The sequence below is a fragment of the Pseudophryne corroboree genome, chromosome 4, assembly GCF_028390025.1.
Source record: "Pseudophryne corroboree isolate aPseCor3 chromosome 4, aPseCor3.hap2, whole genome shotgun sequence".
Lineage (NCBI taxonomy): Eukaryota > Metazoa > Chordata > Amphibia > Anura > Myobatrachidae > Pseudophryne > Pseudophryne corroboree.
The window spans coordinates 325323799-325336572 of NC_086447.1; the positions used below are offsets into that span (position 1 = coordinate 325323799).

At 49.1% G+C, this 12774-nt stretch overlaps 1 protein-coding gene and 1 long non-coding RNA gene across 4 annotated transcripts in view; one reads left to right on the forward strand and one right to left on the reverse strand.

The window, feature by feature from the left end:
• The window catches only part of LOC134909477 (uncharacterized), a 289430-nt gene that overhangs the window by 25488 nt on the left and 251168 nt on the right, over positions 1 to 12774 (forward strand). Inside the window, exon 1 of one of the 3 annotated variants that reach the window (XR_010175950.1) lies at positions 4011 to 4215. The exons of the other annotated variants lie outside the window; for them this stretch is intronic. This is a non-coding gene — a long non-coding RNA (uncharacterized LOC134909477). Of the gene's footprint in view, positions 1 to 4010; positions 4216 to 12774 lie in introns of those variants that run through there. 3 annotated transcript variants of the gene reach the window in all.
• PIGZ (phosphatidylinositol glycan anchor biosynthesis class Z) overlaps positions 1 to 12774 on the reverse strand; it is a 79136-nt gene that overhangs the window by 21238 nt on the left and 45124 nt on the right. Inside the window, exon 2 of the mRNA XM_063916368.1 lies at positions 6895 to 7014. Within this exon, the coding sequence (XP_063772438.1) occupies positions 6895 to 7012 (118 nt within the window). The 5' untranslated portion in view covers positions 7013 to 7014. The remainder of the gene's footprint in view (positions 1 to 6894; positions 7015 to 12774) is intronic.

Sequence of the window (12774 nt, forward strand, 5' to 3'; positions counted from 1 at the left end):
GCAGTGCTGCATCGCCCCGCTTCACCTGGAGTAGCTGGTGCAGATGCGGGATGTCCGGGGGCTGCAAGCTCCGTGTGTGCAATGTGAGGCCGCTCAGAGTGTCAGGGCCTCACTGACACCATTTTTCTGACAGCACAGTGCAGTGAGTGCACTGGCACAAGTAGCCAGCCGGCGCCGCAGCATGAAGTAGCTATCTGTGAAATCGCAAGCAGAGGCTGGCAAGAAGGAGCTCCTCCGATCGCTTCCCCTGACGGGCTGGCCACTGCTAAATATACCAGTATATCAGTACAACTGTGCAGTGACACTGACTTTCCCATTGCACCTGGGGCTCCACTACTTTGACACAGTTGGAACTGATTATCGGTATATTTAGCAGTGGCCAGCCCGTCAGGGGAAGCGATTGGACGAGCTCCTTCTTGCCAGAGAACAGCCTCTGCTTGCGATTTCACATAGAGCTCCTCCAGGCTGCGGCTACTACAGGCGCAGGCTGGCTACTTGTGCCAGTGCACTCACTGCACTGTGCTGTCAGAAAAAATGGTGAGTGTCAGTGAGTTGCTGCTGGGGGCGGAACCACTTGTGTCAAACGGCCCCTTCGTGCAACTGGAGGTGATAAGTGAGTGGTTACTGCAATGTGCCTCAGTGCTCTACCAGGCGCATTGTGTATAATAACGTGTTCTACCTGGCGCAATGTGTATAATAACGTGTTCTACCTGGCGCAATGTGTATAATAACGTGTTCTACCTGGCGCAATGTGTATGATAACGTGCTCTACCTGGCGCAATGTGTATGATAACGTATTCTACCTGGCGCAATGTGTATGATAACGTGTTCTACCTGGCGCAATGTGTATGATAACGTGTTCTACCTGGCGCAATGTGTATGATAACGTGCTCTACCTGGTGCAATGTGTATAATAACGTGCTCTACCAGGTGCAATGTGTATGATAACGTGCTCTACCTAGTGCAATGTGTATAATAACGTGCTCTACCAGGCGCATTGTGTATAATAACGTGTTCTACCTAGTGCAATGTGTATTATAACGTGCTCTACCAGGCGCATTGTGTATAATAACGTGTTCTACCTGGCGCAATGTGTATGATAACGTGCTCTACCAGGCGCATTGTGTATAATAACGTGTTCTACCTGGCGCAATGTGTATGATAACGTGCTCTACCTGGCGCAATGTGTATGATAACGTGTTCTACCTGGCGCAATGTGTATGATAACGTGCTCTACCTAGTGCAATGTGTATTATAACGTGCTCTACCAGGCGCATTGTGTATAATAACGTGTTCTACCTGGCGCAATGTGTATGATAATGTGCTCTACCAGGCGCATTGTGTATAATAACGTGTTCTACCTGGCGCAATGTGGCTGATAATAACGTGCTCTACCAGGCGCATTGTGTATAATAACGTGCTCTACCTGGCGCAATGTGTATAACAACGTGTTCTACCTGACGCAATGTGTATGATAACTTGCTCTACCTAGCGGCAATGTGTATGATAACTTGCTCTACCTAGCGGCAATGTGTATGATAACTTGCTCTACCTAGCGGCAATGTGTATGATAACATGCTCTACCTGATGCAATGTGTATGATAACTTGCTCTACCTAGCGGCAATGTGTATGATAACATGCTCTACCTGGCGCAATGTGTATGATAACGTGCTCTACCTGGCGCAGTGTGTATAACGTGTTCTACCTGGCGCACTGTGTATGATAACGTGCTCTACCTAGTGGCAATGTGTATGATAACGTGCTCTACCTGGTGCAAAGTGTATGACGTGCTGTACCTGGTGCAAAGTGTATGACGTGCTGTACCTGGTGCAAAGTGTATGACGTGCTGTACCTGGAGCAAAGTGTATGACGTGATCTACCTGGATCAGTGTGCATAGGAGGTTCTACCTGGTGCAATGTGTATAAGCGCCACTACTGTGTGGTGTAATGTGAATTGACACTATTATGTGGCCACGCCCCTTCCCTATGAAGCCACGCCCCTAAAATTTTGCAACGCGCCTACGGCGCGCACTACCTGTTCTTTGTGGTCTAAGTGGTCTAACACCAATTCACTTTCTGCCTAAGGGCACCAAAATGTCTAGTTACAGTTCTGGTGCAGGGTGTCCTGCATGCTACACAGCCCAGCAGCATTGTCACCCCATCCCCCCCATCTTGCAACATTTTTGTAGTGTCCAAACAAGATTAAAATTAATAAGAACCTTCATTCCGATGGGACCCAGAAAAAGACCGGTAGGACCCCAATTTTTAAAAGTGAAGGGTCCCTGGGACCCACTTTTTTTTGGGCTCAGCGCGATCACTGATTGTGTGTGGAATAATGTCTAAGGGCCATTGCAGTATGTGGAATAATGTATACTGGGCATTACTATAAGGAGGAAAAATGACAAATAATGTAAGGGGCATGAATCAGGATTATTTTTCTTTCCTGTGGTGGCCAACGTCTGGGCGTGCAGGTTGCAAAACTGGGGTATAAGGTAGTCTTTTCCTGCAATGCCACGCCCTCCACGCAAAGCCACGCCCATTTCGACAAAGCCACACACACTTTTTGCCAGCGCGCGCCGCAGGCAATTACGGGGTGTATGGGGGGGGGGGGGGGGGGGGCGCCGAAGGATTTTTTGGCTTGGGGGAGAAAAATTTCTACTTCTATATACACACCTACACACACACATACACACACACACGAAAATGTCAGACAGTTTCCCCCAGAGTACCTACAAAGAGTCACAGAGTATAAGGAGCCAGCCACACAGGGCCCCTGTAGGAGGTTATTATGATAAAAGCCCGGCGCTGACTAACCAACCTTAATAAGTTAATTAGTACTACCAACACAATCTATAACACCCTGGTACCGCAGAGGATAGCTGGAGTTATGTGGAGGGCAGCGCTCCCTGTCAGCATTCTGTTCCAATGAGCTGCAGGGAGAAATTGGCTCTGGATCCGCTCTGAGGAAAAGCTCCGCCCCCTGTAATGGCACGCGGTTTCCCACACAAATTGTTTATGCTGGCCTGAGGATTTTATTGCTAACAGCGGGATTAGCCCCTGTTAGCTGCTTGACCAGTGTAGGTTTATCCGCGCTGGCTCAGGACGCCCCTCAAAGCGCCTACACCATGTGCTGCTGAGCCTTCCTGGTGTGCAGCCTGTCAGAGCTGCACTCCCACCCTTGTGCTGGCATTCCCACCGGCGGCCCGGTTAGCTGTACTCATCACTCTTCTTTCTTCTGGCTCTGATAGGGGGTGGCAGCATGCTGCAGGAGTGAGCGGTCGCCTCGTGGGCTTGCGATCAGCACCCTCAGGAGCTCAGTGTCCTGTCGGCGGAGTAGAGGACAATTAACTTCAAGAGTTGCTTCCTACTTCCCCTCCTAAGTCCCATGAAGCAGGGAGGCTGTTGCCAGCAGCCTTCCTGTACCTAATTTACTCTATTAAAACAAAAAAACTAAGAAAACTCCTACGAGCTCCCCTAGCTGTGGCCGGCTCCTCCGGGCACATTTTCTAAACTGAGTCTGGTAGGAGGGGCAAAGAGGGAGAGCCAGCCCACACTATTAAACTCTTAAAGTGCCCATGGCTCCTAATGGACCCGTCTATACCCCATGGTACTAAATGGAACCCTAGCATCCTCTAGGACGTAAGAGAAAAATACATTTGATGTAATATTGCAGAATGAGATTACTAGAATGCAGGGACGTGCAGTCAGGGGAGGCAGGGGAGGCAGTGCCTCCCCTGTCATAATGATTAAAATAATACTAAGAAGATACTTATGACACAGAATATCTTCTTAGTATTATTTTAATAGTTAATCCTTTAGCATTTATATAAATTTACTATGTAGAAACATGTCTTAATGTGTGTGGGAGGCACTGCTCTTGGTGCCTCCCGATGTCAGTGTGAATGGTCCGGAAGCGGGGGGGCGGGGCCAAGCATTGTGCAGCAAAAACTCATGAAGAAAAACCCCCAGAGCGGCACCTAATAGCAGTGCCTCTGTGACAGGGGCGTGCTGTCAGCTCATATGAAAGCACGCCCCTGTCCCTGATCTTATGTGATTGGGCACTGAACGCTGGGGCTGTAATGTGAGCTGTCCTCGGCTGCTCTTCCCAGCCCCCATGTGTTGTGTACCAAGCAGTGCAGCAGGGGAACAGGCAGCCCTCCTCCTCAGCTCCAGACTCCGGACTTCGAGACAGCACAGCTGCCACCAGTAGACAGGTACCAGCTTCCTCTTATAGCATGGGAGTGGGCAGGCAGAGTTTGTGTGTTGGGAATGGGGGGGGAGACAGTCTGCAGACACATTGTTTAAGCTGCAGTACGAGTGGGGGGAGGGGGGCAGACTGCAGTCACAGTGTGTGTGTGTGTGTGTGTGTGTGTGTGTGTGTGTGTGTGTGTGATCAGCAGCACTGTCCTAGTGTGTATGGGGGAGGGGCGCAGCCTGCAGTCACAGTGTGTGTGTGTGTGTGTGTGTGATCAGCACTGTCCTAGTGTGTATGGGGGATGGGGGCAGCCTGCAGTCACAGTGTGTGTGTGTGTGTGTGTGTGTGTGTGTGTGTGTGTGTGTGTGTGTGTGTGACCAGCACTGTCCTAGTGTGTATGGGGGATGGGGGCAGCCTGCAGTCACAGTGTGTGTGTGTGTGTGTGTGTGTGTGTGTGTGTGACCAGCACTGTCCTAGTGTGTATGGGGGATGGGGGAAGCCTGCAGTCACAGAGAGTGTGTGTGTGTGTGTGTGTGTGTGTGTGTGTGTGTGTGTGTGTGTGTGTGTGTGACCAGCACTGTCCTAGTGTGTATGGGGCGAGGGGGGCAGCCTGCAGTCACAGTGTGTGTGTGTGTGTGTGTGTGTGTGTGTGTGTGTGACCAGCACTGTCCTAGTGTGTTTGGGGGATGGGGGCAGCCTGCAGTCACAGAGTGTGTGTGTGTGTGTGTGTGTGTGTGTGTGTGTGTGTGTGTGACCAGCACTGTCCTAGTGTGTATGGGGCGAGGGGGGCAGCCTGCAGTCGCAGTATGTGTGTGTGTGTGTGTGTGTGTGTGTGTGTGAGGGCAGTCTGAGTGTGTGTGTAATGTGTATGTATGTGGGACTGTCCGAGTGTGTGTGTATTCTGCAGTGAAAGTGTGTGTGCGGTGTGGAGACAGTCCGCAGTCAAAGCGTGGTAGGGAACGCTGCATTCTGCAGTTCAAATTAGGAATAGACCTATACTTGGATGCGGTCAAGATCCCTGCAGTCGGGATCCCAACAGTCAGTATACCAGTGGAGGGTTTGGGTTAGGCTGCAGGGGTGGGGTAGGTTAGACGTAGGCTGGGCACGGGGTGTGTGTGTTAGGGTTAAATGGTGGGAGGAGAATTTATATGTGTGTGTGTAACACACACGGAAACCCCCCCTCGCAACTCTTACGTTTGCCCGCGGTGGATTGGTAGCGTCTAGTTTACCTTCGTGGAGAGGACCTTTCCCATAATCCCCTGGGTCCATGTCACAATCTATTCGGAATAGTAAACGGTGGCGAGCGAAGCGAGACACCGAGCACAAAGCGCGGCGAGCGAAGCGAGCCCGGGAGGGTTCAATGCTGCATAGAAAAAAATAATTACCCCAAACGAACGTAGAACGAAGAAAACATTTAAGTGCTGTAAGGGCGGAAGTTCTCTCCTGCCCTCTCGTTTTGTCACTTCCAGGTCCTGAGCACGAAGGTAACATAGACAGACACAACCCCGCGGGATTACTGCAGCAATGGACAAAATTGCATTCATGTGCTCCTTCCACTCCCTCCCCAGTCCCAAACACTAATATTTGTTTTTTATTTTATAAAAATGTACAACATATTAGCCGCCTGTTTGGTGAGCAGCCATGCTGCTGGCGTTGGTGGCATCTGACTGAGATGTGAAATGGCGGCAAGGGCAATTGATGGCGGCAATTTTGTAGGCCATTAGCGGTGGTGGCAGCATTTAGCAGTAGCAGGCATCAGGGGCGATGGCAGTAGCAGGCATTGGCTTGGGGGCGGTAGAAGGCATCAGCTTGGCTGCGGTAGGGGTCATCGGCGGGATTCAGCGGACATTGTGGCTGCAGTGCCTCACCAGCCACTGACCTCACCGCACGCCACTGCTAGAATGTGAAAACTGTGTGAGAAGTGTGGGTAAAGGAGTTCCTTGCTCTGCGAAATTGCTTGAATTTTGTACCAACTCTAAACATAGATTCTCTAGTTATATCTAGTTATCTAGTTAAAAAAAGTTTCAAACAAACAGGGGGAAATCAATTAGCCGCAGGGTTTACCTATGCAATCAATTAGCTTTTTGCCCACGCAATAAATTATGGGTTAATAAGCGGAAACTCACAGATTCTGCATAAGGGGTTACCCTGTGCGTTAAATTCAGAGGGCTGCTTTAACACTAATTTGTCCTCACAGCTTCTGAGGCAGGGAAGTGAGAGAAGTCTATCATTTAGGCTCACTGGAACAAAACCAAAGCAATGTACAGTGCACGTAGTAGTGTTCCCTCTAGGATTGGTTGCGGACAGGGGCCGAGGTGCCGGTGAAATATGTGCGTGTCAAACGCGGAGTCGGCCTGGGAGGTGGTACGGCCCCACTGGCATCACTATTGGGGGCATGCCCCAGGCTTCGGCGTCACTGATGCGGGCATGCGTGCTGTGCTTCCCCCAAGCTCTCCATTTAATTTGAATAGATGCCATGTGCTTGTTCACGCGGCAGCAGCAAGGCAACGGGCAGGCTATTTTAGCAGGGTGCCGCTAAAGGGACAGGGCACATTTTGCCCTTTAAAAATGGGGCAGGGGGCGCGGTGCCCTGCTGAAACAGCCTAGCTTGAAGACTACATCCAATACCCATTGTACATAAGGCTTAAAGACACTGCAAGTTTATATGTTAATATTGATGAGACATAGACAAACCTACCTGCCATGACCTCAGGAGACTGAAAGAATTCATCAGGGTGCAGGTATCCCTTCTGCGGAACAAGGCACCATACTACCCGTAGGAGGCTCAGGGCTCCCCACACCATCTGTTCCTGCATGACTAAAGATAATGACATAGTAGTAATGGTTACATTTCAAAGCCTTATTTTAGTGTCTCTCACACACACACACACACACACACACACACACACACACGCACTGTCTACTGTGCTATAGAATTTAGAAATATACTGTTTTGTGAAGGAACATGTAAATATATGAAATTGAATCTCAAACATAAAAGCACCGTCAATATCTCATAGCTACATATTCATGCAGCAGCGTTTCTAGAGAGGAAGGGACCCGTGTGCAGACTCCATGTGTGGGCCCCCTCCTCTCCTGTAGCCCACACCGCCGCTGCTAGCGTTGTCAGCGTTGAGACTCTGGCACAGTGCCCGAGTCTACAGCGCATGCGCAGGACTCCCCGAAAAATGGCCGTGCCAATAAAACGCCACCTGCAGCTGTTTAAATCGATAGCTGCAGGCATCGGAAAGGAGGGGGGTGGGGGGCACTCTGCCCCATGGCCCAGCCTGACACTGCAACCAATCCTTTTTAAGGTTGACAGTATTACCAAATATATGAAAAATAGATAAGTGTTGACATTTGATAAGAGTGACACCCAGGTTACACTGAATAGGGACAATCTTGAATGAAAATTCCTGTGGGTACCTCCTGTATAATAATTTTTTATTGGGTCAATGACATGAATATATTAATAAGGGAGTGATAATTACTCAGAATAAATTCTGATAATGAATTGTAGTATGAAGAACAAAGTGTGAGTTTTCATCACCATCTTACATTTTTTGCACATTCTTCAATCTATCTGCTTTTAATATTTCACAGAACAAAGTTTTAGCGAATGAGATTAAAAGTTATTTATAGTGTCATATTAATATTATTATTGTTACTTTTTGCGCGCCACCATAGGACAACTCTTTTCTCTTTTGCAGTTTATTGTATAGGGTTTACCACATTGTCTTTGGCAGCAACCCCGAACATGACTACAATTGCTTAAAATTAATGGAGTCATTCCAACCTGATCGCATGCTAGCTATTTTTTGCAGCGCTGTGATCAGGTCAAAACTCAGCAAAACTGCGCATGCGTATGCACCGCAATGCGCAGGCACGTCGTACGGGTACAAAGCGGATCAGTGCTGGGCGATGGATTTAACAAAGAATCCATTCTCACAGCCGATCGCAAGAAGACTGACAGGAAGAAGGCGTTTATGGGTGTCAACTGAGCGTTTTCAGGGAGTGGTTGGAAAAATGCAGGCGTGTCCAAGCGCTTGCAGGGCGGGTGACTGACGTCAATCCCGGAACCGGACAGGCTGAAGTGATCGCAGCGGCTGAGTAAGTTCAGACCTACTCAAAAACTGCACAAAACTTTTTTGTACCGCTCGGCTGCACAAGCGTTCGCATACTTGCAAAGCGAAAATACACTCCCCCATAGGCGGCGACTATCCGATCGCACCACTGCAAAAAATAGCTAACGTGTGATAAGGTTGGAATGACCCCCTACATACGGTGCCTCCTTCGTTAACAGTTGACTAGTGCAGTAGTTTCCCCTTTTCCAGGGCCAGTGCAAATCTGCAAACTCCCCCCCACACACACACCTCTCAGAGGGGAGATGCAGGTGTGCACTAGGTGGACTCGGGTGAATTGCATAATTATACATATACAGAGAATTGGGACAACAATCAAGGACTTTTAAAGTGATAAAAAATAAGAATTTACTTACCGATAATTCTATTTCTCGGAGTCCGTAGTGGATGCTGGGGTTCCTGAAAGGACCATGGGGAATAGCGGCTCCGCAGGAGACAGGGCACAAAAGTAAAGCTTTCCGATCAGGTGGTGTGCACTGGCTCCTCCCCCTATGACCCTCCTCCAAGCCAGTTAGGTACTGTGCCCGGACGAGCGTACACAATAAGGGAGGAATTTTGAATCCCGGGTAAGACTCATACCAGCCACACCAATCACACCGTACAACTTGTGATCTAAACCCAGTTAACAGTATGATAACAGCGGAGCCTCTGAAAAGATGGCTCACAACAATAATAACCCGATTTTTGTAACTATGTACAAGTATTGCAGATAATCCGCACTTGGGATGGGCGCCCAGCATCCACTACGGACTCCGAGAAATAGAATTATCGGTAAGTAAATTCTTATTTTCTCTATCGTCCTAGTGGATGCTGGGGTTCCTGAAAGGACCATGGGGATTATACCAAAGCTCCCAAACGGGCGGGAGAGTGCGGATGACTCTGCAGCACCGAATGAGAGAACTCCAGGTCCTCCTTAGCCAGGGTATCAAATTTGTAGAATTTAGCAAACGTGTTTTGCCCCTGACCAAGTAGCTGCTCGGCAAAGTTGTAAAGCCGAGACCCCTCGGGCAGCCGCCCAAGATGAGCCCACCTTCCTTGTGGAATGGGCATTTACATATTTTGGCTGTGGCAGGCCTGCCACAGAATGTGCAAGCTGAATTGTATTACACATCCAACTAGCAATAGTCTGCTTAGAAGCAAGAGCACCCAGTTTGTTGGGTGCATACAGGATAACAGCAAGTCAGTTTTCCTGACTCCAGCCGTCCTGGAACATATTTTCAGGGCCCTGACAACATCTAGCAACTTGGAGTCCTCCAAGTCCCTAGTAGGTGCAAGGCACCACAATAAGCTGGTTCAGGTGAAACACTGACACCACCTTAGGGAGAGAACTGGGGACGAGTCCGCAGCTCTGCCCTGTCCGAATGGACAAACAGATATGGGCTTTTTTGAGAAAAAACCACCAATTTGACACTCGCCTGGTCCAGGCCAGGGCCAAGAGCATGGTCACTTTTCATGTGAGATGCTTCAAATCCACAGATTTGACTGGTTTTAAACCAATGTGATTTGAGGAATCCCAGAACTACGTTGAGATCCCACAGTGCCACTGGAGGCACAAAAGGGGGTTGTATATGCAATACTCCCTTGACAAACTTCTGGACTTCAGGAACTGAAGCCAATTCTTTCTGGAAGAAAATCGACAGGGCCGAAATTTGAACCTTAATGGACCCCAATTTGAGGCCCATAGACACTCCTGTTTGCAGGAAATGCAGGAAACGACCGAGTTGAAATTTCTTTGTGGGGCCTTCCTGGCCTCACACCACGCAACATATTTTCGCCACATGTGGTGATAATGTTGTGCGGTCACCTCCTTTCTGGCTTTGACCAGGGTAGGAATGACCTCTTCCGGAATGCCTTTTTCCCTTAGGATCCGGCTTTCCACCGCCATGCCGACAAACGCAGCTGCGGTAAGTCTTGGAACAGACATGGTACTTGCTGAAGCAAGTCCCTTCTTAGCGGCAGAGGCCATAAGACCTCTGTAAGCATCTCTTGAAGTTCCGGGTACCAAGTCCTTCTTGGCCAATCCGGAGCCATGAGTATAGTTCTTACTCCTCTACGTCTTATAATTCTCAGCACCTTAGGTATGAGAAGCAGAGGAGGGAACACATACACCGACTGGTACACCCACGGTGTTACCAGAACGTCCACAGCTATTGCCTGAGGGTCTCTTGACCTGGCGCAATACCTGTCCCGTTTTTTTTGTTCAGACGGGACGCCATCATGTCCACCTTTGGTATTTCCCAACGGTTTACAATCATGTGGAAAAAACTTCCCGATGAAGTTTCCACTCTCCCGGGTGGAGGTCGTGCCTGCTGAGGAAGTCTGCTTCCCAGTTTCCATTCCCGGGATGAAACACTGCTGACAGTGCTATCACATGATTTTCCGCCCAGCGAAAAGTCCTTGCAGTTTTTGCCATTGCCCTCCTGCTTCTTGTGTCGCCCTGTCTGTTTACGTGGGCGACTGCCGTGATTTTTTTCCCACTGGATCAATACCGGCTGACCTTGAAGCAGAGGTCTTGCTAAGCTTAGAGCATTATAAATTTACCCTTAGCTCCAGTATATTTATGTGGAGAAAAGTCTCCAGACTTGATCACACTCCCTGGAAATTTTTTCCTTGTGTGACTGCTCCCCAGCCTCTCGGGCTGGGCTCCGTGGTCACCAGCATCCAATCCTGAATGCCGAATCTGCGGCCCTCTAGAAGATGAGCACTCTATAACCACCACAGGAGAGACACCCTTGTCCTTGGATATAGGGTTATCCGCTGATGCATCTGAAGATGCGATCCGGACCATTTGTCCAGCAGATCCCACTGAAAAGTTCTTGCGTGAAATCTGCCGAATGGAATTGCTTCGTAGGAAGCCACCATTTTTACCAGGACCCTTGTGCAATGATGCACTGTTTTTAGGAGGTTCCTGACTAGCTCGGATAACTCCCTGGCTTTCTCTTCCGGGAGAAACACCCTTTTTCTGGACTGTGTCCAGAATCATCCCTAGGCACAGCAGACGTGTCGTCGGGATCAGCTGCGATTTTGGAATATTTAGAATCCACCCGTGCTGTTGTAGCAGTATCCGAGATAGTGCTACTCCGACCTCCAACTGTTCCCTGGACTATGCCCTTATCAGGAGATCGTCCAAGTAAGGGATAATTAAGACGCCTTTTCTTCGAAGAAGAATCATCATTTCGGCCATTACCTTGGTAAAGACCCGGGGTGCCGTGGACAATCCAAACGGCAGCGTCTGAAACTGATAGTGACAGTTCTGCACCACGAACCTGAGGTACCCTTAGTGAGAAGGGCAAATTTGGGACATAGAGGTAAGCATCCCTGATGTCCCGGGACACTATATAGTCCCCTTCTTCCTGGTTCGTTATCACTGCTCTGAGTGACTCCATCTTGATTTGAACCTTTGTAAGTGTTCAAAAAATTTTTTAGAATAAGTCTCACCTAGCCTTCTGGCTTCAGTACCACAATATAGTGTGGAATAATACCCCTTTTCTTGTAGTAGGAGGGGTAATTTAATTATCACCTGCTGGGAATACAGCTTGTGAATTTTTTCCCATACTGCCTCCTTGTCGGAGGGAGACCTTGGTAAAGCAGACTTCAGGAGCCTGCGAAGGGGAAACGTCTCGACATTCCAATCTGTACCCCTGGGATACTACTTGTAGGATCCAGGGGTCCTGTACGGTCTCAGCGCCATGCTGAGAACTTGTCAGAAGCGGTGGAACGCTTCTGTTCCTGGGAATGGGCTGCCTGCTGCAGTCTTCTTCCCTTTCCTCTATCCCTGGGCAGATATGATCTTATAGGGACGAAAGGACTGAGGCTGAAAAGACGGTGTCTTTTTCTGCAGAGATGTGACTTAGGGTAAAAACGGCGGATTTTCCAGCAGTTGCCGTGGCCACCAGGTCCGATGGACCGACCCCAAATAACTCCTCTTCCTTTATACGGCAATACACCTTTGTGCCGTTTGGAATCTGCATCACCTGACCACTGTCGTGTCCATAACATCTTCTGGCAGATATGGACATCGCATTTACTCTTGATGCCAGAGTGCAAATATCCCTCTGTGCATCTCGCATATATAGAAATGCATCCTTTAAATGCTCTATAGTCAATAAAATACTGTCCCTGTCAAGGGTATCAATATTTTTAGTCAGGGAATCCGACCAAGCCACCCCAGCTCTGCACATCCAGGCTGAGGCGATCGCTGGTCGCAGTATAACACCAGTATGTGTGTATATACTTTTTATGATATTTTCCAGCCTCCTGTCAGCTGGTCCTTGAGGACGGCCCTATCTATAGACGGTACCGCCACTTGTTTTGATAAGCGTGTGAGCGCCTTATCCACCCTAAGGGGTGTTTCCCAACGCGCCCTAACTTCTGGCGGGAAAGGGTATACCGCCCATAATTTTCTATCGGGGGGAACCCACGCATCATCACACACT